General features: G+C 40.6%; 1 protein-coding gene across 8 annotated transcripts in view; it reads left to right on the plus strand.

Moving 5' to 3' along the window:
* Positions 1-27,584, plus strand: part of CNPY1 (canopy FGF signaling regulator 1) — a 164,595-nt gene that overhangs the window by 135,260 nt on the left and 1,751 nt on the right. For all 8 annotated transcript variants that reach the window (XM_033931626.1, XM_033931627.1, XM_033931629.1 and 5 more), the window contains 2 exons: positions 16,672-16,878; positions 18,546-18,642. In XM_033931626.1, the coding sequence (XP_033787517.1) occupies positions 16,672-16,878; positions 18,546-18,642 (304 nt within the window). The remainder of the gene's footprint in view (positions 1-16,671; positions 16,879-18,545; positions 18,643-27,584) is intronic.

Consider the following 27,584-nt stretch of genomic DNA (forward strand, 5'->3'; position numbering starts at 1 on the left):
AAAGCCAAAGACCTGGTCTCAGCATAGTGAGTCTCACATAATAATATAGGGCCCCTTTTACAAAGCTGTAGTAGCTTTTACAAAGCTGTAGTAGTATGCGGCAAATGTGACACATCCCATTCATTTATGGGCTGCATTGCTTTTGCTGAGCCAGGACTTACTACTGCAGCTTTATAAAAGGGGCCCATGGTCTTATCACCATCAGCGACAGAAATCAATAAAATAGCGATTTTTCCAAGTGGAACATATCAAATTTCATAACTGCAATAAATGCATTTGTAGTTCCAGATATTCTTTCAGCTTATTACAGGATGCTTTCAGATGTTTTAGTTCCAAGTGGATAAAAGAATGTAGAGAAAGACCTCTTTAAAAAAAAAAAATCTGTGTTTATACAATAAATACATTTTGACACATTTTTAAAAATAACTAAATTAATAGCTCAGAGATGGCAGTAAGTACTGTTTCTTACAAAGTATGTATCACTGATGAGTTTTAGAACGGCTCTGGAATATTACAGAGGCTTTCCTTGCAAATAATTCCCTAATTGGATATGAGTTCAAAAATTACAATTTTAAGGATATTGCACTAAAAGCATGACTGAGCTGATTAGACTATGAAAATAGAAGCATGTGTTCTTCTGCTTCTAGTATATTTATTAGTGATATCAATTTAAATGCTAGCTTAAAATAGTTATGTTTAAATGCAGCAGACTTGAATGTTCAGAAAGCATTTTTCGAGTACAACATTTTGCTTTTGACATGGTATATTAGAAATATGATTGTCTCCATTTGCACTAAAGATTTTAGATTATTCAATAAATATTTTTTTCATAGATGCAGAATGAGGAAAAGTTCTTTTGGAATAAGGCCCTGTGTCTTCTGTACCTCTGTACATTCACTCTTGTGCCCCAAAACTTAAGGGCTTCTTTTACTAAATGGCGCTATAAGTTTTTAGCCCAGGCTGGCGAAGAAAATGCGCCGATGCTCATAGAATTCTTCAGCCCACACTAAAAACCTCTAGCGCCATTTAGTAAAACCCAGCGTAAATGAACTATAAGGCTAAAATGTTGTAACTTTAAAAATTGTTCAGCATTTGTAGTTTGTGTCTGAATGAATGCATACAGTGTCACTTGTATTGACTGAACCCAGATGTTTTATCAGTTTTCTATTACGTACACAATATTTTACAAACCTTTAATTATGCCTCATTAAAATTCGCTGCAAAGGAAGGTTTCTAATTATATTATCTAAGAAAATGAAACCTTAGAAGCAATTTGCATATTTTATGAAGAAATCTTATACAACAAACTCACAGTGGATTCAATTAACATAATAGCTAATTATAGATCCCATCAGCGTTTGGAGTAGCAGTGCATTCATGTTCCTTCTGTTCTAGCCTAGAGCAAAGCAGTATGCATTTTTGCTACTAAATTCAGACTTTTAACTAATCTTTAAAAATAATTTCAAAACTCATTAAACCATACATGCAATAAAAAATCACATTTGTTTCATCTAAATCAGCTGTAGGAAAAGACATATAAGCACTGGCTGCACTCTGGTGGTAATTTTATAATAGGATGCCTATGTGACAAGTTCAATAAGTACTTATTTTTGGACAAATGCCACTCCTGGCAAAATTCTGTGCAACTGTGCAATGCAGAATTTGCACAAAATCCCCTAGACATGCAGAATACCTGTGTTCTGTGCAGAATCTCTGCTGCAGCCCAGAATTGCATCGGCACAGACTTTCTGTGGTCTGAATCACTGTCATAACATCTTTAGGCAACCTGTGCGGGCTCTACAGGTTTCCCTCTACTGCAGGGGTGTCCAATGTCGGTCCCCTAGGGCCGCAGTCCAGTCGGATTTTCAGGATTTCCCCAATGAATATACATGAGGTCTATTTGCATGCACTGCTTTCATTGTATGCTAATAGATCTCATGCATATTCATTGGGGAAATCCTGAAAATCCGACTGGATTGCGGCCCTCGAGGACCGACATTGGACACCCCTGCTCTACTGCATTCCTTCCCTTTTAATGCCACTTCCTCTTTCTTCAGGTGGTACCACGGTAGAGGGAAGCCTGCAGAGCTTGTGACAGGTTGTGGATTGGAATTGTTGCTGAGGTACCCCGAATACTTGATTGAAGACAGGGAGAAGAGTGTTGGCTAGAGGGAGGGAAAGGGGTAAGAGAGATGTTGGCTAGGGGGGGAGGGACGGGGTGAGAGAGATGTTGGCTAGGGGGGAGGGACAGGGATGAGAGAGATGTTGGCAAGGGGGGAGGGACGGGGGTGAGAAAGATGTTGGCTAGTGGGGAGGGACAGGGGTGAGAAAGATGTTGGCTAGGGGGAGGGACAGGGATGAGAAAGATGTTGGCTAAGGGGGAGGGACAGGGGTGAGAGATGTTGGCTAGGGGGAGGGACGGGGGTGAGAGAGATGTTGGCTCAGGAGTGGAAGGTCCTGCACACTGAGAGGCACAGAAACATAGTGAAGAGATCCTAGCTAGGGAATACTTATAGAGACAGGGACACTGAAGCAGTGCTGAACAGATAATAGAGAAGAAGGCTTGATGGGGAGAGAGCATTGAAACAGGGGCATAGAAAGACTGCTAGACATAACATTGCTTGAAAAGGGTGATTCTGACAGGGATGATGGATGCAGGGGAATGGAGAGGGACACAGAGAGGAGAAGCTCAGGTTAGAGACGGGAGGAACATACTGGAAAGGACAGAGGAACAAAATGGACAGGCAAGCAGAAAAGGGACTCTGGGACCGTGAATAGAAAAATAAACTGATTAGACAAGAAAAGATAGAAAAAAAATTTTTTATTCTGAAGTTATTGAAATATGAGGGGGTGCAAAAAGCCCAACCAAGAAAGGAGTGACGTGAAACTATGAAACTTACAAGTTATTCTACATATTCATCCCTAAGTTCAACACACTTGGCACATTGTGTCTGAAGTTTCTGTAACCCTTCCAAAAATACACTCTGGTCACTAAAATACTGTGCTTAATTGCCTCCAAATCACTCAAAAATTGTCAAGAAAACTCTTTTTAAGGTTTGAAAATAGAAAATAGTTAGATGGAGCAAGATCTAGTGAGTAGGGTAGATGGACTATGCACTAAAACCCCAACTATGTCAAAACATCCATCATTTTGCTAGCCTTGTGAGTAAGTGCATTATCTTGCAAAACTTTCTGCAGCTTCCCTCTCCTTTTTTCTTTCAGTGCTTCCTTTAATTAGTACAGCCAGTTACAGTAGTATTCTGTATTAACTGGCCCCTTGGAAGATAGTCATTACAACACCTTACTGATCCCAAAACACTGTGACCATGACCTTTCCTGCTAACTTTTCAATCTTTAATTTTTTTGGCCTTGAAGAACCTGAGTTCCGCCATTGCATGGATTATTTTTCTCAGGATCATAGCGGTGTAACTATGTTTCATCAGTAGTAAATAGTTGTTCCAAAAGGTTTGCACCAGTTCTCTGAAAATGCAATGAAATCAACTTGGAAGTGTTCATGCAACGTCATTTCTCATCATCATTCAAATATTTGAGCATAAACGTGAGTTGAGGAAATCGGAGAGACAATGGAGAAAATCAGGAGATAAAGAGGATTATGATAGTTATTGTATTAAATTACTGGAATATACAAGTCCTTATGTGAGAATATTCAAAGCAAATTTTTCCAAGATCGGATAAAATTTGCCCAATATCGACCCAGAGAATTATTTCAAACAGTATGGTATCTGGTTGAAGGGGATGATGCCTCTAGTAATAATTTACATCCATTGGTAGATGAGTACGCTAATTACTTGGTTGACAGAATGAGCGGGGGTATAATTTTAGAGGATATTTTGTGTGCAGATCCGATTTTCGAGTCTAAAGGTAATGGACACATGTGTTAGTCGTTTTGACAAATAGATGAAGAGGAAGTGATTAAAGTAATTGCAAATGCCACTCCCACAAGATCCTTACTTGACTCTTGCAATACTAGAGTCATGCGTTCATTGGCCAAGCAGTTATCTTCGTTTGTAACTAATATAGTTAAATCATTTGAGGGATGTTTCCCTGAAGAATGTAAACAGTCTACTATAAACACCATTTTAAAGAAAGGGTTAGAAATAGAACAGATGTCTAGCTACTGTCCAATTTCTGTGGTTCCTTTCTTTGGGAAGGTAATAGAGAAATTGGCTTTACAGCAGTTGGAGGAGTATATTCAGTTGGTAGGGTGCTTGGACCCCTTTCAATTTGGATTTTGGAAGGCTCGCAGTGTTAAATTATTGTTGACTTCTGTTGTTGATACCTTAAGAAAAGGACTTGAGAGAAATGTCAATCTTATTGCTTGATTTCCTTAGATGTTTCTGGGGCCTTTAACACGGTAAACTTGGAGTTACTGTTGTTGAAGTTATCAAATATTGGTTTTCTTCCTATTTGTTAGGATGATCCTTCTGTGTTTGCAAGGGTCAATTGATATGTGAAAGATAGATAGTGAAGAAGGGCATTCCTCAAGGATCAGTGCTATCTGTGTTGTTATTCAGTATCTATATGGCAACATTAGAAGAATATTTTGAATCTTAGGTGTTATTATAGGTTATATGCAGATGATATCCTTTGGGTTTTTTTCCTATAAAGAAACAGCACCAAGAAGTCGAGATAGAATTAAATCAACTATATGTCTGATCACGGGTTGCAATTGAATGTTAGTAAGACGGAGATAATGATTGTGAGTGGTGGAGACCATGAGAATTTTAATGATTTTGGGACGCAAAGGTGAGGAAAGAGATGACAATCCTAGGTATTTGCTGGGATTCTGCACTCTTGATGGAAAAACAAATCCTCAAGGTTGTTCAAGGTGGATATGCACAGTTACATGTTTTATACAGATTAAAACGGATGCTTTCACCATATGATTTTCGACCTGTGGTTCAAGCATTAATACTGACTAGATTGGATTACTGCAACATGCTTGGTTTGACTAAGACAAAAGTACAAAGCATTACAGCAATTGATGAATTTTGCTGCTAGATTAATTGCTAGTACAGTATATCCAAGATATCTCATATTACACTAGTCTTAAAACAATTACACTGGCTCCCATTACAACAGAGGCTACAACACAAGGTGCTTTCAACAGTGCACCAAGTTTTATATTGGTCTGCCCCACTGAGCTTTCAAAGTCTCTGGAAAATTTACCAACCTGGAAGAAGGATGAGGTCTGAGGGAGGGATTCAATTAATTAGTGATAAAGAAGAGACATTTCACTATGTAAGGTCGAAAGTGTCTATGTTCTCTGTAGCTGCTGTGAAACTGTGGAACTCTTCCTGGGAGCCTGAGACTATGTATGGATCAAATGACTTTCAAGAAACTGCTGAAAACCCAGCTATTTGTTGTTGACTTCACGTAATACACTATTGTAGGACATTGACATTGATATGGTAACATTGTTACAATAATAAGTTCATGAGAAAAGCAAAGAAGCAGTGTTATTGATAAATCTAAATTGTATGTTTACATAATGACATATATATTACTGGAACAAACTGCTTAGACATAGGCGGTCTAGAAATTTTTTTAAATAAATCAAATTTGGGCACCCACGTGGCTGACAGCTTCTGCATACCCAGCTGCTTGTGGATTATGCACCCAATGCGTTCCCTGGATATCTGTAGTATCTCAACAATTGTTTTAGCTGATTTGCTGATCTGCCACAATCAGGTCATAGACATGGTCAACAGTTTCAGGAGATGACACTGTTTGAGGTCTCCCAGACTTTGGTCTCAATCTCCACACTGAAAGTTTGCACACCACTTCTTCATTGTGGAGTATGATGGACATTTGTCACTCAATGTTTGCATCATACATTCATGGATTTCCTTTAGAGTTTTCTTCTGCAGGAATAGGAATTTCATGATAGCACAGAGTTCCACATTTGAAAATTCCACAGTTTTCATTGACATGGTTTAATCAGTGACCTGAAACAATGTCAAAACATTACATTACGATTCTGCAAATTGGCACTTTTTGCAAAATAAAGTAACACTCTTATCAGCTACAACGGCAAAATAACACTCAGATTTTAGGAAGTTGGGCTGAGAACTTTTCAGCACCCCCTCATATGTAAGCTTTCAGAAATGTTTTTGAACAACATAAAGGCAAAGTATACTTTGAAAACAAACCAACCCAATTTCACTATGGTGGGCTTTCATAAAAGAGTGCTGCTAAAAGAAAGTCACTAAGCAAGAAAATCTCAAAGGCTCCTTGATTTCTCTAGTATAATTTAATTAAAATACTGAAATTCTGGATAATTAAGCAAAAATATTGTTTAAATATTTTCAAACTTGCAGAATCTGGATTTTTTGTTATGTTTTGTGCACAGAATTCCGCCAGGAGTGAAATTCTTATAGTAAAGTGACAGAGATAGATTTTCAAATGTGGGCGTCAATCATAGTTCATAGATAACTTTACAGTATGGATATATTCACCTCAAATATCCATCATTAGTCCAATCAATAGGCATCATTATCCCAGGACAAGCAGGCAGGTATTCTCACTAGTGGGTGATGTCATCCGACAGAGCCCCGATACGGACATCTTGCAAGCATGTCTTGCTTGAAGAAACTCAGAAGTTTCGAGATGCCCGCACCGCGCATGCGCCAGTGCCTTCCCGCCCGATGCTCCGGGCGTGTCTCCTCAGTTCTTTTTCTTCCGCGGAGCTGAGAAGTCTATCTTCAATTTGCGCCCATTGAATCTTTTCTTTTTGCCTTCTATTTTGCCGCGGGTTGAGTTCTTTTGGCTCTCCTGTGCATTTATTTCTTTCTTTGATTTCTTTTTTCAAAAAAAAAAAAAAAAAAATTTTTCCTTCCGATACCGGGTCGGCCGCGTGGCTGGGGCCCCGCACCTTCGACCTTGCGGCGGAGCTTTTCCGGCCTATGTCCCGGCCGATTACCGGTTTTAAAAAGTGTAGCAAGTGCCAGCGCGCGATTTCGCTCACGGACCCTCATCGACGCTGCTTACAGTGTCTGGGACCGGATCACTTCCCGAAATCATGCCGGCCTTGCTTCACTTTGACGGCGAGAGCGTTTAAGCGCCGCTGTCTGCTGTGGGAGTCCATGTTCAAGATGGAAGCTTCATCGGATCCTGCAGCTTCGACATCGACATCGACGGGTGCTTCGACTCCTTCCGCGAAGCCCTCTGCCTCCCCGGCTGCTTCGGGCCTCCTGAAACCGGCATCGTTCACACCGGTTTCGGCCCCGGCTTTGGTGCTGGTGCCTTCCTCCGTCTCCTCGGAGCAGGTATCGACCCCGACAGTTCCACCGGTGGTGCTCAAGGTGCCGAAGACTGGCAAGCAGAAGCACGCAGCACCGAAGGAGCGCGGAGACCGTGCGGAAGGGCCCCCTTTTGGTGCGGATCCCTCCATATCGGCTTCGTTGCGGTCCCTTCTGGAGGCTCAGTTCGTGGAGCTCATGCAGACCATGGGGCCTCGGCTGATTGCTACCATCCAGGGTGACCTTCCAGCTTCGGCTTCGAGGGGCGGACCGCCCCCTCCTCCTCCTCCTCGCTGCACGACCTCGTTGCTCGGCGAGGAGGAGCGGCGAGCGGTGTCCGGGTCCTCGAGGAGGTCCTCCGTTAGCGCTGTACCTCCTTTGGAACCGATTCCCTCGAGGAGGGCCTCCCTTAGTGATATGCCTCCCTTGGAGCCCATCCCCTCGAGGAAAGCCTCGTTTAGTGACCTGCCTCCCTTGGAACCGATTACTCCGCCCCATGACTCAGTGTGGCGTCCACCTTCGGGGCCACCCAGTCCTGGGCATAGCAGGAAGCAGGACGAGTTCTTCCAAACCCCCTATCAAACCTGGGCGTCGTCGGGGGAGGCGCCGACTCTTCCGCCTCTGCGATCGACGGCATCGAGTCCAATCTGCTCCCTGGCGGCGTCTGAACCAGTTTCTCACAGGCGGGCTCGATCCCCTTCCAGGCATCGGGAGGGGCATCGATCCAGACATTCTTCGAAGCATTCCTCTCGGCACTCGACCGTCTCGCCTCAGAAGAAATTGCCTCGGTTGGGGTATGCTGCTTCGACTGGGTCTCCTCCTCCGGGCCCGGAGTTCGAGGACCCTGAGGTTTTCTACTCGTCCTGTTGCTCGCAGGCCTCTCTGGAGCCTGAAGCCTCTTCTTCTTCTAGTCCGTCTCGCAGACCGGCGACGGCGGACCAACTGTCCTTTTCATCGTTCCTCAGGCAGATGGCAGATGACATGGAAATTACTCTCGATGCTGGGTCTCGATACTCCAAGGAATACCTCGATACCATGCACTTTCCTCGTCCTCCAGCAGAGTCTTTGCGGCTTCCCCTGCACAAGCTCCTCGACCAGACCTTCATGCGATGCTTCGAGTCTCCTTACTCTATCCCGGCGGTCCCTGGCAAATTGGATGCGCGGTACCGCACGGTGCATCATAAAGGCTTCGAGGGTCCTCAGCTTTCTCACCAGTCCCTCCTGGTCGAATCCTCGCTCAAGCCGTCTCATCCTGGCCAGGTCTATGCTTCAGTGCCTCCGGGCCGCGAGGGCAGAACCATGGATAAGTTTGGTCGACGCATCTATCAGAATTCGATGATGGCGTCTCGAGTCCTGAATTACAATTTCCACTTTGCAGCCTACTTGGAATTTTTTCTACCTGTGCTTCGGAAGTTCACACCCTACATCGAGTCCCAGGCTAGGTTTGAGTTTGAGGAAGTGGTTGCTTCGCTGTCCCAACTTCGGCTTCAGTTAATGCAATCTGGCTATGATGCGTTCGAGCTCTCAGCCCGAACGGCGGCCTGCTCGGTGGCGATGCGCCGGTTGGCCTGGTTGCGGACCATTGATATGGACCCGAATCTTCAGGACCGCCTGGCGAACGTCCCGTGTGCTGGGGCGGATCTTTTTGACGAATCCATCGAGACTGTTACGAAGAAGTTGTCTGACCATGAAAAGTCCTTCCAATCTATCCTTAGGCCGAAGCCTAAGCCTCAGCAGTCTCGACCTTCTCGTCCGCCGTTGATTTATCAGCGGCGTTATCAGAGGCAAACTCCACCTGCGAGGCAACCGGCGAAGCGCCAGCCTCCCCAGAAGGGTCAGCCTAAGTCTCAGTCGCCTGCTGTCCCTAAGACCACTCAGCCTTTTTGACTGTCTCGTCGAGGGCATAACCAACCTCGTTCTGCCTCCCCCTGTTTTTCCCATCGGAGGGCGCCTCCATCACTTTTATCATCGCTGGGAGGCCATAACAACCGACCTCTGGGTCCTTACTATCATCAGGGAAGGATACTCTCTTCATTTCCATCGGGTCCCTCCGGACCACCCTCCAAGAGAGTATCCTTCCAACTTGACTCAGCCAGGAAGCTCAGGCTTTGCTCCGGCTTCGTGCCATGGAGCCGGTCCCGTCGGACCAACTGAACCAGGGGTTTTACTCCCGGTACTTCCTTGTTCCGAAGAAGACGGGCGACCTGCGACCCATTTTGGACCTCAGGGCCCTCAACAAATTCCTAATCAAGGAGAGGTTTCGCATGCTGACTCTTGCTTCTCTCTACCCTCTCCTCGAGCAGAACGACTGGTTATGCTCTCTGGATCTCAAGGAGGCCTACACTCACATTCCCATTCATCCGGCCTCCCGCAAGTTCCTCAGATTTCGGGTGGGACATCTACATCTGCAGTATCGAGTGCTTCCATTCGGCCTGTCCTCGTCTCCCAGAGTCTTCACGAAGTGCCTGGTGGTGGTGGCCGCTGCACTCCGGAACAGGGGTCTTCAGGTATTTCCATACCTCGACGACTGGCTCATCAAGGCCCCGTCAGCTCCAAAGGTCATTTCGGCGACCTTGACCACGATCTGCTTCCTGCAGAGCCTAGGCTTCGAGATCAATTTTCCCAAATCTCATCTGCAGCCTACCCAGTCCCTTCCCTTCATCGGGGCGGTACTGGACACCATTCAGCTTCGAGCATTCCTTCCTCCTCAGTGCATGGATGCTCTTCTTCGTCTCTGCCAGTCTGTATCTTCTCGCCAGTCCGTCTCAGCGAGACACATGATGGTCCTCCTGGGCCACATGGCCTCTACAGTTCATGTGACACCCTTTGCCAGGCTCCATCTCAGAATTCCTCAGTGGACCCTAGCTTCTCAATGGACTCAAGTGTCAGACCCGTTGACTCGACACATCATAGTCACTCCTGCTCTTCGGCGGTCTCTACTTTGGTGGATGACCTCTTCGAATCTATCCAGAGGTTTGCTGTTTCACACTCCTCCTCATCAGAAGGTTCTCACAACCGATTCCTCGACCTATGCCTGGGGGGCTCATCTGGATGGGCTTCGCACTCAGGGATTCTGGACCTGTGCGGACCGACTCCATCAAATCAATCTTCTGGAGCTCAGAGCCATCTTCAATGCTCTTCAAGCTTTTCAACATCTGCTTCACGACATGGTGGTCCTCATTCGCACCGACAATCAGGTCGCCATGTATTATGTCAACAAGCAAGGGGGCACGGGCTCGGCCTCCCTCTGCCAAGAAGCTCTCAGAGTCTGGGATTGGGCGGTTCGCCACAACACCTTCCTCAAAGCTGTCTACATTCAGGGGAGGGACAATGTCTTGGCGGACAAACTGAGTCGTCTTCTCCAGCCTCACGAATGGACACTCCACTCCAAGCCCCTTCATCAGATCTTTGCTCAGTGGGGAACGCCTCAGATAGACCTCTTTGCGGCTCCCCACAATTTCAAGCTGCCTCAGTTTTGCTCCAGGATCTACGCTCCTCATCACCTCGAGGCAGATGCTTTTCTGCTGGATTGGGGGAATCGCTTTCTGTATGCGTTTCCGCCATTCCCTCTCATTCAAAAGACTCTAGTCAAACTGAAGTCCGAACATGCCACCATGATTCTGATAGCTCCTCGGTGGCCCAGGCAACCTTGGTTCTCCCTTCTACTTCAACTCAGCAGCAGGGAACCGTACCTACTTCCAGTGTTTCCTTCACTGCTTACTCAGCATCAGGGGTCTCTGCTTCATCCCAACCTGCAGTCTCTCCACCTGACAGCTTGGTTCCTCTCAACGTAACTCTGCACCAGTTTTCCCAGGCGGTGAGGGATGTCTTGGAGGCTTCCAGGAAGCCTGCTACTCGTCAATGCTACTCCCAAAAATGGACTAGATTTTCTTCATGGTGTATTTCCAATTCTAAGGAGCCTCAGCGAGCCTCCCTATCCTCTGTTTTGGACTATCTTTTACATCTGTCTCAGTCTGGTCTCAAGTCGACATCTATACGAGTCCACCTGAGTGCTATTGCGGCTTTCCATCAGCCTCTACAAGGGAAACCTCTCTCTTCTCATCCTGTGGTTTCCAGATTTATGAAAGGACTTTTTCATGTCAATCCTCCTCTCAAACCGCCTCCAGTGGTTTGGGATCTAAATGTTGTCCTTTCTCAGCTTATGAAACCTCCTTTTGAGCCTCTGAGCAAGGCTCCACTAAAGTTTCTGACTTGGAAAGTGGTTTTTCTGGTGGCCCTCACATCTGCTCGCAGGGTCAGTGAGCTTCAGGCCTTGGTGGCGGACCCACCTTTCACAGTATTCCATCATGACAAGGTGGTCCTCCGCACTCACCCGAAATTCCTGCCTAAAGTGGTCTCTGAATTTCACCTCAACCAATCCATTGTGCTTCCAGTGTTCTTTCCAAAGCCTCATTCTCATCCTGGAGAATCAGCTCTTCACACTCTGGACTGTAAACGTGCTTTGGCTTTCTACTTGGATCGCACCAAACCACACAGAACTGCTCCTCAACTTTTCGTCTCCTTTGATCCAAACAAGTTGGGACGAACTGTATCGAAGCGCACCATCTCCAACTGGATGGCGGCTTGTATCTCTTTCTGCTATGCCCAGGCTGGATTACCCCTTCCCTGTAAGGTCACAGCACATAGGGTCAGAGCAATGGCAGCCTCTGTAGCCTTCCTCAGATCGACACCGATTGAGGAGATTTGTAGGGCTGCCACTTGGTCCTCGGTTCATACGTTCACCTCTCATTATTGTCTGGATACTTTCTCCAGACGGGATGGGCAGTTTGGCCAAACTGTGTTACAAAATTTGTTCTCCTAAGTTGCCAACTCTCCCTCCATCCCATTGAGGTCAGCTTGGAGGTCACCCACTAGTGAGAATACCTGCCTGCTTGTCCTGGGATAAAGCAATGTTACTTACCGTACCAGTTGTTATCCAGGGACAGCAGGCAGCTATTCTCACGTCCCACCCACCTCCCCTGGGTTGGCTTCTCTGCTAGCTACCTGAACTGAGGAGACACGCCCGGAGCATCGGGCGGGAAGGCACTGGCGCATGCGCGGTGCGGGCATCTCGAAACTTCTGAGTTTCTTCAAGCAAGACATGCTTGCAAGATGTCCGTATCGGGGCTCTGTCGGATGACATCACCCACTAGTGAGAATAGCTGCCTGCTGTCCCTGGATAACAACTGTTACGGTAAGTAACATTGCTATGTGCTTTTATAAAATAAGCTTTCACAATTTCCTTCAATATTGCACTTAGTATTTTATACATGCATGCATTGCAATTCTACCCTTGCACCGCCCAAACTATGGGGCTCTTTTACTAGAGCTGTGGCAAAAGTGGCCTTATGTAGGTCTTTCCCCCATGCTAAGGCCACTTGTGCTGTGGCCAAAAAATGGCACATTTTCTGAAAAAATGGCACATTTTCTGAATTAATGGCTACACACATATTTTGCCATTATCGTTCAGCCATTATAAAAACTTATTGCGTGAGCCCCTACCACCACCTACTTTGTAGGTGGTGAGTCCCAGCACTAATCAATTAGTGCATGGCAGTGCCTTACTCGCTGTCACACCCACTCTTCACCCCGTAACATGTCCCTTGTGAGGAAAATACTAAATATTTTTTAGCGCACGGTGTATGTATGCAAAAGCAAATTTACTGTGGGATGCCAGTGCACGTCCCATGTGTGGTAAGCATGCACCAGCACTTACTGCAGTATAGTAAAAGGACCCCTATAGGCTCCTTTTACAAAGGTGCGTTAGGGCCTTAACGCACGGAATAGCGCATTCTAAATTGCTGTGTGCGCTAGAACTTAATGCCAGCATTGAGCTGGCGTTATTCTAGAAGCGTACCACGCAGTTTAGCGCACAGTAATTTTGTGTGTGCGCTAAAAACGCTAGCGCACCTTAGTGAAAGGAGCCCTATGTCTCTAGGAACAACTTTGCATGATGTGTGTGCTTCATGCGAGTGCCCTTTCCCTCATATAAAACATGCTTAACAGAGAAAATGCTTCATAAAATTACCCTATATCAAAGCAGCAAAATGAATGTCTATTTTACGCCTGTTTTTTTTTTTTTTAAGTAATGCATTTTCTCCTATAAAAATACAATTACATTACACAGTAAAGACAAAATGATAAATCAATAAGTGAATCATCTGGTAATTGACTATTATGAGAGTAATATGTGTTTTTAATTGTTTTGCATATAGTTTCAAGATTTTCTGGCAATTTGAAAAAAAAAAGAAATTGAAGGTTTCTAAAATTGGCATTGCCTTTTAAAATGTCTATTTTGATAGCTAATACAATTTCTGCAAAATAAGAAAGAGATCTGTTTTGACAATATTTTGAATATATTTTTATTTTTGAGGCAAATTATGAGAATATGGCCTATTTATCACTAGTATATAATATAAGCAGTATAAGGATTTTTTGACATACTCATTATGCGAAAGATAAAATTGAAAGTTTTGTCTGATAAATGGCTTTCTCCCATTACAATGAGGGTTGTTTTTTCATTCATATTTTAATGAGGTTGGTATCACTGAGGAGAGGCTTTTCTGGGTGTAGAGCCATGTCTCCGGTACGATTACAATAAGAATTGCTCTATTGACAACCACCATTCAAATTCTTCATACCATAAAGACAGAGAGAATTTGGGTTTTTACTACTTTTTTAAAATACTAGTTGGCTTTCATTTGCTGATTACTTTTTTGAAGTATGAGTTAAACACCTTTGCTAGAGTGTTTTTGGAATCCTGCAAGAAATAAGCATTTCTATAATGCATCCTGACTTTATTATTAGTATTAAGTATATTTCTGAGTGCAAAATATACATATGATTCTTGTTTAACTTATGTTTGTCCTGACTAAGATTACGAAGATCATCCTTTTTTTCTGGGGCAAGCAACCAGTGAAAGAATGGATTAACATTTGAAAAAGGCATTTGAAAGTCTCATTTGTAACAACAATCTAAAGGCACAATCTAAATTTATAAAGCAAAGAGCAATTATTTTTTTTTAAATAAGTAAAAGATGATTTTAAAAAAATGAATATAATATTACATGAAGTTTTCTCTGTTATAAATCCAAGTAAAGAAATAAAGAAATGCACCTGATGAGGTTGATTCTTTACATGTATGATAGGGAGCTAGGCTCTATATATTCTTTTTTTCCCTACATAATGGGGTCCTTTTACTAAGGCGCGCTAGGTGTTTTAGTGTTTGCTAAATGCTAACGTGTCCATAGATTATAATGGATGCATTAGCATTTAGCGTGCGCTAAAACAGCTAGCATGCCTTAGTAAAAGGACCGCAATGTTTTTATTTTTTTTAGTGGGTTGCTATGTTGCTTTCCAAATTTTTCAGTTCTGAGATGTCTACATATACTGTCTATCTTACTGAAGTATGAAAAACTAAAATTTTTGCTCTCTTGGTCAATGAAAGTTTATTTTTAATAAGTTCTCTCTTGTATGTGAAATGGAAGTACTAGGTGTGTGCGTGTTTGAGGGGGGGGAGTTTGTGAAGGGGTGTTTTGTACATCCCATTTTTGAGTGGTTCTAATTGCCATTTCTGAGGTGCTATTTCACCGGATGATCTTTTTCTTTTTCATGATGAAACAACCAAAAAAAATGCTTGAATAGAAACTGGAAAATCTGTTTGTTAAATATAAAAATATTACTTTACTATATCATCATCATTTTTCTCTTCAGCTGGAAGCCTTTCAAAGTGTCACAGTTTACAGATGACCTACAAACATTAAACGCACCACAGTTATAATGTACCATTAGTTGTAATCCTGTGATAGTTCTGAGAAAACATGGTGCCAATAAGAGAATTGCAAACAGTATAGAGTGGCTAACATTTATAGTGTTAGTAAAAAACACAAACTAACTAATATAGTGCCAGATACTCTGAAGGGTTTGTCTCAGTTTACTTCTAAGAAAAATGCCTAGGACACGGAACCCCTTTAATATGATGGTATCAGCCAAATTTATATCAGGGATCACACACTCACCAGTTCAGAAATTCAAATACTGTTTTACTGAATTTGCCATCATGCGATTTAATCTCCACATGACACTTTCTTCAAAGGAGTGATCAAAATTAAAATGCTTTGAGTAGCTAAAGTATGTAAGTAGCACATAATATAAGTTTTAGTTTGTTAAATATTTTTTTGTAATTTATACTACTTGCTGGTCATATTTTAAACAGGAAGCATTTGTATTTTATACATTTTTTTTTCTGGTGTATATTTAAATTAAAGGTCTGTTTAGGATTCATGCTTTTTAAAGTTCTCGCTTTGCAGTTAAACTTGATTCCAATATCTGAAGTAAAAGTTTCTTAATATAACACACCCAAAAAGAAGGCTAGCCTAAATTTAAATTCTCCTGCCTCGATCTGATTTGTGACCAGATGGTGGTGAAGCAAGAAACCCCTTTGTGTAAAAGAAGCACACATGTGAAAGTGCTTCTATAATGTAATCATTGGGACCGGAAGGGTTCATACTGTGTCTGAAAGGAGACAATAGAGCCTGGATATATCAACATTGCAGAATTCGAGTTCATTTGAGATTCAGACTCTTTGACTGTGGTTGTCATGAAAACTTCCTACTTTGATCAGCAGAGGGTGGCGAGAAAAACCTTCTAAAGGTCTATGGCTGCAGCAGTGTTTACTGTGCACTTGGCTTCAGTTCACTCCCCCTTCCGGAAGAAGCAACAGGGATAGGAGCATCTTGCACCTTGACCAGTCTAGACGGGGGAGTTTTTGTTCCTGTTACCAAGGGTAGGGAATGCTCTTTGACCCTTGGTACACTAGCTGTGGAGATGCTCACTAAGTCAGTAGGTAGTGTGTAAATGTTCCTGCTGAATTTTTGTTTAATTCCAAGGGAAAAGGAAGGAGACAAAGAGACAGAACAGCTGTTGTGAAATAAAGCTGAAATAGTAGAACCTGAGAAGTTACGTTCTGTGAGCTGCTATTTTCTTCACAAAACCCTTGGGAGGCATTAAACAGCTGCATCTAAAAATGAGGACCAACTACTAGATTTAAGAGCAAAGGACTTTTTAGAACTGCCTCAACTAAAGAAACAAAGTGATTTAAACCAAAAATTAATCTTTTGTGACAGTACCAACCGAATATAACATTAAGTTTTCGTTACCTTTTCCTCAGCGGTAAATGGCAGCATTGATCTATATATTGCATTTTTTTGTTCTTTAAATGTGACATTGTCTTTATTGGAAGTGGGATTTTTTGATGGTCTTAAATGGGGACTAACTCTATTACAATGGGATAACAACTGCACTGCTAATGAGGTAATTTTGATGTATTTTTGTGAAAAAAAATATTAGCATTAATGTGAAATTGGAGATGACATGTTCTGGATTTGCAACTAAAATATATTTTTTAATAGATTCCTTTAGCAAAATCTGAAAGCTACTTAACTGAGGTATTGGAAAACATATGCGATAGAATGAATGACTATAGCCTTCACGTGGATCCAGAGACGCAGGAGAAGTCATACAAGAGATTTGCTCCAAGGGATGGTGAACAAATGGGCACAATAAATTTCAACAGCTTTCAGTTTAATCCTGATACTTCCAACTATTTGAAATTTGCGGTAAGTTTTGATAGTACTTTATATTAGGGTAGTTCATCTGAATATGTAATGTTAATTTTAATATTTTCAAGAAGTATTTTATACCAATAGATCATCTTAGCATTTATTCATGTGAATTAAAAAAGACCAAACTATGTGAAACTGTACTTGTTCTCATTTAAACAAGACTCTTTTAAGGGGCACTTAAGTATTGGCAGAGAATAACTTTATGATTTTGTTTATTTTTATATTACAAAGTTTCAAAACCACAGTATTTCTGAATATAGCGTTTGGAAATGTGATTTTAAAGCAGAAAAACTCCGGAGAAGCATTATACAAATTATTTTGTTGCATAAAACTTGATCTCTATTCATCAGCCACATAAGATATCAAAGATCTGGAAATATTTCTAATGCTACAAAAAATTATTTGGATTCATTCAGAGGATCATCACATCTGTGACCAGAGTTTTATGCTTCTATATATAACTTTTCTACATTTCTAAATTGCTCAAAGTAGGGACCCAAGCACTTCATTAAATTAATTAAATATGTATTGCATTTTAAGTGTGACGTGTTATTTTATATCCTTAGGCCTAACTGAGGTCAAATAGAATCAAAATTGATAATATTTTTTATTGGAAAAAAAAGTAAGAAAGACTCAAGTACTGCCACTTGTTATCTGGGACATGTGTTTGAGCTTTACAGGTATTTTATATGATGCATTTTTTTAATAGGCAATGAACACTTTTTTTTTTTTTTTTAGAAAATTTTAAGGTACTGAGGAATTACACAAAAGTTTTTAAAAATAAATAAAATGTTTTTCCAAAATTGTTATACAGCATTTTAGGTGGCATAAAATAAGAAAAATAGGTTCATTTAGTAACTTGTGTTCATTTTAAAGTACTTTCCCATTTCATATTGGTGTCAATTATAATGAATCTGAAATGCTTTTAATATTAGTAGATATCGGAATTTAATTAAGCCATTGTGCCTTTTTTCATGGTCCAACTAACTTTATAATTCTGTAAAGATTTTTGCTTCCTTGGTTTTCTGATCTACTGATTTTTACTTTTATCATTCCTGATGATTTGGAGAGCAACACTTCTAAAATCCTTTCAGCAGTCATCAAGGCAAGCCATATTATAGTGCAGTTTTTTAACACTCAAAGGCACTAGGCAGAAAGGAGTTTTGCTAGAGGCGTTACATGGGTCTAGAACTGAAATGAGTTTACACTAAGGCATCTTGAAGAGTTCAAAGCCCCAGATATATATCTACAGAATATTTTTTTATATATATTTTTTTTCTGATGAAAATTCCTACCCATAATACTTTACAAAATAACTTTTTCTATTCCAAGTAAATTTCCAGTGCCTGGTTTTAGATTGCAGAAGCTGGCAACTCTGAGACTTTATGGTTACTATTGAAAATAATGGCATTTAAATAACTGATTATATGATGACTAATCTTAAGGTTTAGGATGAAATTTTTAGGTAATATGCAGAAGAAATATTTAGATATGTGAGAGCGCTAAATCAAATTCTAAACATGTATTTTCTTTCAGCTTCTGTAATCTCTATATGAAACAGTAAATGTTTGCAGAAATATGTCATCTATGTTAACTAACTGGTTAACATATAGTTCTTTTAATGCTGTATAAAGAGGTGTGTTGCTTTGTATACCTTCTAGTGTGAAAGTGTAGTGGAAGACCATGAAGATGAAATACTTTCACTTATTGCCCAGGAAGCAGACTCTCTGGCTGACAAGCTGTGTGTTAAAAAATCAGGTATTGTTCATGATATACCATGTTCTTGTTCAATCTCTTACTCATTTCAGATCTGAGATGTAAACATTTGATCCTACCTCTCATTGCTGGGGTGCAGAAAAGTTAAGCAGATTAATAAATGTTATTGCATTACATACTAAAAATATTTTCTTAACCATTTAGAAATTTAATTTGAAACTCTCTCTTGTTGTAAGGTGATCTTTATTTCAGACATAACCAAATGCCTTTAGTTATAGATTTTAGAAGCACAACCATTTGGCCTTTCTCTACATATGCCCACTATTCAGTATGCCATTCTAAATAAGGAAGCTAATTTAAAATAGATTCAAAAGTTCCTAGGGAAAAAAGCACCAAGAAAAAATTATTCTTAAGGTTCATTAGGTCATTTTGTAAAAAAAAAAAAAAGGTTTAAAAACCTTTTGTTCATAGCACATAAGTTCCTGCATCTGTAAATAGAGTAGGAGATGATAAAATCTGTTTGATTAATACTTTTAGACCTGAAAAACAAGGCCTATTTAATGCTTATGTTTTGTAGGATAACAGTAATAAAATAAAAATGATCTGGGTATGATTAGGATCAGTATATCATTTCCTTGGCATTCAATTTAGTTCATAGTGTTATTACTATATTAAAAATGTAAAATATGAGCAATTTTTCTCTATTGGGAAACATTTTCTATATTGTCATATATATAACAGAAATAATATGGCCGCCATCGCTAATCAAAATATGATACAGTAGCAATACTGTTTGATGTTATATTAGATTTAGGCAGGGTTGGTTGGACTTCTACCTCTAAAATTTTCTTATTTAGTATAACTCGTTAGTATATTGTCTGGATAAAATATCTATTTTAAAATCCAAGGGTCTGTAATGTTTCAGCTTGACTTGCTAATATATAAAACAGGTTTCAAATTAATATGTAATTATAACCATATATGATCTAAATTAACTAGAGTAATAGTAACAAATACTAATAAATTTTATATTCATGTGCATTTTAGAGAGAGAGAGACGCACAAACTTTCAAACCAGTGCTGATTTGAAGTACATGACATGGGCCTCTTTTTACAAAGCCATGGTAGCGATTCCCATTGCAGCAAATGTGATGAAATGGACTGGGCTTCATTGCTACTGCGACTTTTTAAAAGGGTCTTATATTATTAATATTTGGAAACAAAGAAGAGTCTGAAATTTTCAAATTTTTACATATCTCTATTTAAGAGAATTTGGGTAGTATTTGTCTTTGCCAAAATAGTTAAAATAGGTTTCCTGTTAGAGCAACAGTGTAGCTTCATTTTATAGGGCCTTACTGTAGATTTTAATGGAAAATTTTGCATTATGAGGCTTCCAAAACTAGAACAGGACAACTCTATAAATGATTAAACCTCCCCCTCCCTTTTTTTTTTTTTTACTAAGCCGCGGTAAAGGTTTCTACTGTGGTCCAGAGCACTAAATGCTCCGATGTTCATCGGAGCAGGGCCGGAGCATTTAGCACTCCGGGCCGCAGTAGAAACCTCTATCATGGCTTATTAAATGGGGGAGGAGTTAAATGTCAAAACATGTTTTACAAATAATTATTAGATATATATAATCTTAAACTATAAAAAATAAATCTTGAAAACATGTTAACGTAACTATTTGCAACTTTAAAGTGTATTATTTCTGTGACTTCAGTAGCAATGTAAAACTGTATACAAAACCCACAGAAAAATAGTATAAAATCTGTAATTAAATGAGCAGTTGAGATATCATTGCTATGTTTAATGAATAATAGCTTGTCCAAGATATTTTTGACTGAAATAAAAATGAAAGTTCACTATATTTGTGTAGCATACATTTTACCTCTATTTATCTTGTAATTGATTTTTAAAGTCTATGAAATGTTATACCTAGGAATTATTTATAATAGGAACTAGAAAGCATTTTATATTGCCTTGAAGAAAATGTCTTGATTTATAGTTATCACAGACCCACATTTAGGGCTCCTTTTACTAAGGTGCGCTAGTGATTTTAGCGCATGCACAAGATTAGGGCGCATTAGTTGCTTAAAAGGAGGCGGTAGCGGCTATTGCGCGTGGCATTTTAGTGCGCACTAAAAGCGCTAACGCACCTTTGTAAAAGGAGCCCTAAGTATAAATTGCTAAAATGGCAGCAAGAGCATTCAGTGGTGCCTTAAGGAGGTTACGGTAGCCTTAGGAAAATAACAATTAAAGATGGTATTTGAATGACCCCATTCTTTTTATTTCTTCTCAAAGGGGAAAAACAGTAAAATAAGCATTATGAAAGCACAAATTATTTCAAATATTCCTACAAGAACAAAAAAGAAACCTATGTATGCCTACAAGTTTTCAATCAGTGTGCCTTTCAGTGGCAAAAGTCTCATTTCAGATTTCTGTGAAGAGGTATTCATTGTGTCATACATGTCAGAAAGAAGTCATTTACAGTCATTATACAGTATTGAAATTGATGACATGAAAAACGTCCTTATTGATGCACCCCTGTTTTTACCTTAGTCAACTAGTATGTTAAAAAGAGCATGACCAGACCTAGGGCTTTTTTTTTCTCTTTATATATGTACCTTATCTCTGAAAGCATCTCTTTATGAATTGCATTAATGATGAAAGACTTGATGAGGGAATTTGTTAGCACGGATGCAGTTTTATTATAAATTTGACTGAAAATAGCCATCAATTAGATCATGAAAGTGTCTTTTAGTTTTGTAGTCTGAGAGATGCGAAGCCCCATAAGTCATCAGAAAGGAGTGGCCTAGTAGTTAGAGCTATAGCCTCAGCACCCTGAGGTTGTGAGTTCAAGCCCCATGCTGCTCCTTGTGATCCTGGGCAAGAAGCTCAATCCTCTACTGCCCCAGGTACATTAGATTGTGAGTCTACCAGGACAGATGGGGACAAAAATGACCGAGTACCTGAATGTAAACCACTTAGACAATTAATAGGCAGTATATAAATAGGTAAAATAATATCAAGAAAGGAAACAGAACATTCAAGTAAGGACATTAAAAAATTTCCATGGTATTTTACAAAAGGCTTGCCAAACTTAGGGCTCCTTTTACAAAGGTGCGCTAGCATTTTTAGCTCACGCATCGGATTAGTGTGCACTACCCAAAAAAGTACCGCCTGCTCAAGAGGAGGCGGTAGCGGCTAGCGCGTGCAGCAATTTAGCACACGCTATTCCACATGTTAAGGCCCTAACGCATCTTTGTAAAAGGAGCCCTTAAAGCCTTTTATAAAATACCTGAAAGGTTTGTATTGCTATGTATAAGGCAATATATATGGTGGGAACAGCCATTTAACAAAGTAATATAGTACATTCAAAACAGAGTGACATCACCCGGGGCTCTGAACATGTACGTGGTGGGTTTTGCAACCTTAGCACATAAGTGCCGCATTTTACAAACCAGGATGTTTTAAGAGAACCAAATAAGAAGCTACAAAACTATAGTTTTCATTTTTCTGAGCTATTTATAAATGCCAGAGAGCTGCGTATAATTCTTTTTGAACATTATTCCAAACACCAGCTTCAAATGAGACTTTTATGCACATCTTGGGGCAGTTGTAAATACCAATGGAGAATTATTTTTTTTAATTGTGCATGTACTATTGTTATAAAATACAAGTACATGCATGCTTTTCAGGTCCACCTAGAACAGCGGTCTCAAACTCAAACCCATTGCAGGGCCACATTTTGGATTTGTAGGTACTTGGAGGGCCTCAGAAAAAATAATTAATGTCTTATTAAAAAAATGACAATTTTGCATGAGGTAAAACTCTTTTTTGCAAGCTAACATATCTCAAAATATATGGCCTCTTCTATCAAACTGTGCTAGCAATTTTTAGCGCAGAGAGCCGCGCTGAATGGCCCACGCTGCTTCCGACGCTCATAGGAACTCTATGAGCATCGGGAGCTGCACGGGCCATTCAGAACGGCTCAAAGCACTACATACTGCTAGCGCAGTTTGATAGAAGAGGCCCATAGATCTGTATAATCAATTTTACTAACTTATTTTGATTTAGATAATCAAGTATAATATACAGATTTAAATGAATGGTGTTTTTTCAATCTGCTGAGACAAAATTAATCTATGGGTGAGACTGAAACAATTATGTGTACCACTTTAATAAACAAGTCTTTTTTATGCCTTATCCTATACTCATAACTCTAACCAAGACTTGCATTAACTTCTGTGTAGACCTTCAGAATATATTACAGACTACCAAGGTGAAAAGGAAAAACATTTTTCAGGCAATATTTTCAATTCTAAATTCATTTTTTACCCAATTCTTAGGACCAATAGGATGACAAGTGGTACCCTGAGTTGAGAAATCATCCAAAGACATTTTCCCCCAGATTCTATAGGCACCTATATTGACTTAATTGGCATCGATAATTGACAATTAGCACCTTGTAATTGACATAAATTGCACTTAATTGGATGTTAGGTGCCTAACTTGGAAGGCACCTACCATAAAGCAGGCATGGTTAGGGGTGAATCATGGGCGCATCTTGGATTTAGGCGCATGAAACCCTGGCATAAATAGGTGCACCTAAGCTTGCTTAGAAGGCATTAAATATAATTCTATAAAATGCCAATGTTTATAGAATTAGCGCCACACTAGTCGGTGCCTAATTTTTATGTGCCATATATAGAATCAGGCTCCTTTATGTCTAATAACAAAGTATGTTTGAACAATTTCCTGGTTGGCAGATTAAACTTTCCACAATAAAACACAAATCTGTATTTTGAAATAATGAAATCATTAAATTTACAGAATATTCAAACAAAAATATTTAATGTTTTGTATGTTATAAAATACCAATATATATATATTGAATAAAGTATAAAAATATGGCTGTTGTATGATGGTTTTAAATCATCCATAAAAAAAAATTTACATGTGCATATAACTGGCACAAATTATCAAAGGAGAATGTTCTAGGTCAGTGGTCTCAAACTTGAGGCCTGGCGGCCACATGCAGCCCGCCAGATACTATTTTGAGGCCCTCAGTATGTTTATCATAATCGCAAACATAAAATAAAACAGTTTCTTGATCATATGTCTCTTTAGCTATAAATGACAATATTATTATTAAGACTTAGCTAAAAGGAAAGATTTATAAACTATAAGTCACATTTTATCTTCAAGCAAGCAAATGGTGGCTACATTGTAGCTCTGTCTAGTCAATTAACTGTTCTGTATAGCCAAACAAGATTGCGACATGGAAAAACAAACTTTTTTTTCCCCAGAAAATATCTCAAGGAAGAAATTTTTACTTTTAATTCCTTCCCAAGTAGTTTGCATCAGTAACCATAAGTAAAGAGGAGATTGTTAGAGAAAGTCTTTTAATTTTAACTTGTGTTTGTCACTAGTTTGTGGTTGAAAGGTCTGTATATCTTGGGCATAAATAGCCTTTAGCTTGTACAATGGAAGCGTAGAAGAGTTCAAAAAAACATTAGAGGAGTAGCCTAAATGGCTAGTGAAGTTGTCTGGGAGCTGGGTTCGATTCCTACTGCAGCTCCTTGTGGCTCTGGGCAAGTCACTTAACCTTCCATTGTCCCTAAGTGCAAAATAAGTACTTGTATATAATATGTAAACTACTTCGACAGCACCCACTGAAAGGTGGTATATCAAATCCCATCCCCTTTCTATTAGGTTGGAAATATGATTGGTCAATAGACCTTCTAGCTTGCCATGTATACTAAAGCCCTGATTCTATAAAGGGCGCCTAACGCTGAGCAGGACTTAGGCATCCAAATGAAGGGCTAGATTCACAAAGCAAACCGATCGTGTACTGATCGGTTTGTGACCCCCCTTTAGCAACCAAATTCCCCTCTGGCCCAATTCACTTACCTCTCTGCCGACCATCCTCCAATCCGCGCATGCAAATGAGGGGAGGGACATTCAAAAGTAGGGAAGGCAGCGGTTAACAATACAAACTTCTCGATCCGACTGGGCTGGCAGATCAACTCCTAAATCGACTGCTGGGGACCAGTCGCACACCTGCTCCATTACTGCTTCTTACCAGGCTCTCTGCTGCCCCGACCTTGCTGCCTGTTTCAGGGGCTGCAGAAAACCTGGGGCAGGGGGTAGAGCAGTGCCTGGCTCCCTGACTTGCTGCATACATCTAGCAAATTAGCAGGACATTACTGCTGCCTTCTGTGCAGTGCGAGCCTGTGGGTTTAAAGCGAGGCTGCACACCGCAGTGCAGCCCCACTTTAAACCCACGGGCTCGCACTGCACGGAAGGCAGAAGAGAGCAGGAGAGTCTGGGCGGCAAGGGGGAGCAGGAGAGCCAGCCTGCACGAAGGATAAAAAGTAAAAAGGTCACATTTATAGATGGTCTGCGCATGCATGCGGATCGCACAACAGCGATCTGTGCAGACAGATGGGGGTGTTCCTCTGATCGCCCCCATCTGCATATTTTTCTTTCCTGAATTCGTCGGACCTGCCCGGATCGGGTCCGATCGGGCAGGTTAGTGAATCTGGGCCCATGTGGTTAATGAGCCATTTAAGGGTCTTAACGAGCGATAATTGGCACATGGATGTCCAAAGGATGTGGACGTCACTTTGTAGGCGCCTCCACAATTTCATGGACGCCCATTGGGAAAACCCATGCCTAACTGAATAGGCATGGGTGTGGAATGGGCGAAGCTTCAATATAGGCATCCTTTGATTCATTTGCATAATACTGAGCGACCTAGGGCATCCATCTCATGAAAACCAGGTCTACTTTTCAGCATAGTTTGGGCCTTAGATAGACCTGAGTTCTATGGACGGAACTTAGGCACAGTTTGGACGTCCTTTATGTGATCTGCTAAATAGCTCTCTGGGTTTTTATTTTTTATTTATTAAGCTCAAAATACATTTAATAAGGCACCACATAAATGGGGCATATCAATGCAGATATATTGCACGCAAAACCTTCTATTTTTGTGGACAAAGAGCAATGCTATTTGCTAATTAGAGGAAAAGATCCATTAACTGAAGCACAGCACATGAAAAACACAGCTTTATGTTTCTTGCTAAAAAATCTACCCTTTTCTTCTGACTAAACAGTGCTCCAAGCAACTCACTCTTTAAAGCAAAGAAAGCACATGGAAAAATATGTAGATTGCATACATAACTTCATTTGCAAAAGCTTAAAAACAGAAAAAACAAATACAGACCTTAGCATGGCTTCTACTTCATTACAAATGGAAGTGTGCAGCTGCACAATGCTGACATTTGTGAAATCATCAAGGTGCATCTGCAAGGTAGAATGCCACAATTAAATATGTGCTGGGATTTGAACCTATGACCTCTGGAAGAAGGGGAAAAGGCTTTTACCCATTGAGCCACAGCGGCTTCCACTAATGTCTTTCTTCCTCACATCTGATATGATAGCTTAGGGATCTGCTAAGCTATGATCTTGTCAGGTATTTTCACCTTCACATGGCTAGGATCACTAAGCTCTCGTGATAGGACCCCCATGACTGAAAGGAAGCAGCTGTGGCTCACCGGATAAAAGCCCTGTGCTCATCTTCCAGAAGCTATGGATTCAAATCCCAGCACATATTTTAATTGTGGCATTCTACCTTGCAGTTGCACCTTAATGATCTCACAGTGAGGTTAGCATTGTGCAGCTGCACACCTCCATTTGCAATAAAGTAGAAGCCATGCTAAGGTCTGTATTTGTTTCTTCTGTTTTTAAGCTTTCGCAAATGAAGTTATGTATGCAATCTGCATATTTTTTTCATGTGCTTTCTTTGTTTTAAAGAATGATTTGATTAGAGCACTGTTGAGTCAGAAAAAAAGCTGTGTTTTTCATGTGTTGTGCTTCAGTTAATTGATCTTTTCCTCTAATTAGCAAATAGCATTGCTGTTTGTCCACAAAAATAGAAGATTTTGCATGCAATATATCTGTTTTGATGAGCCCTGTTTATGTGTTGCCTTATTAAATGTATTTTGAGCTTAATAAAAAAAATAAAAACCCAGAGAGCTATTTAGCAGATCGCATCAAGAACATCCAAATTGCCTAAGTTCGGTCCATAGAACTCAGGTCTATATGAAGCCCAAACTATGCTGAAAAGTAGACTTACTTTACAATGCCTGTAGGACCTAGTTTTATAATTGCTATGCAACTTGCTAGATCATTGTGTAGCACACTGGTTAAACCTACAGCCTTCTACTCTAATGTTACTGGTTCGAATCCTAGTCACTCTCTCTAATGGAAGAGAAATAAATAAAAGTATTAAACAGATCCAACTCCCAGTATCACAATTATAATGAAAAACACCATAAAATCGCCATTCTTATTACGTCATAATAAAATATAACAGTAAGGACATTGTTTGGATGTCTAACTCTCGCCTAAAACCTGAATCTCTAAAGGATGTCTCAAAAATTGGACGTCTAAACAGTGCTGAGCATCGCTGAGCATGATTCTACAAAGGACACCTATCTTGGACGTCCAAACTGCGCCTAAGTTTAGACGCACTTGAACACAGAGGATTTGGATAGGATAAACACAGAGGATTTAGAATCAGAAAATAATCTAATATAATAAAGAGCTAGCCGCGCATGCGCATTGCTATTTGCGTGTTCCGTGCGTGTAGGTCTGTGGCCGAAGGAGTGCGCATGCGCGCTAATACGTCACCAGCCGATCACCTCCACAGGCCGCACCGCAGCCAGACGGACCGCGGGAAGGGAAAGGGGGGGAGGAGGAGGGTTTTGAGGGAGCTGGCTGGCCGCATAAATTATTTTCATTTAAAATCTGCCGCCGCCGCGACTCCTCTCTCATCTTCCGACATAATATAAGTGCAGCTCATGAGAGGAGCCGCGGCGGCGGCTTTGAAAACGGCTCCCTTAGTTCTTCGCTGGATTTTTTTTTTAAAGTTTAAAACTGCCACCGTGGCTACTTTCACAATCCCGGCCTGTGTCAGA

This window comes from Geotrypetes seraphini, chromosome 2, assembly GCF_902459505.1.
Source record: "Geotrypetes seraphini chromosome 2, aGeoSer1.1, whole genome shotgun sequence".
Lineage (NCBI taxonomy): Eukaryota > Metazoa > Chordata > Amphibia > Gymnophiona > Dermophiidae > Geotrypetes > Geotrypetes seraphini.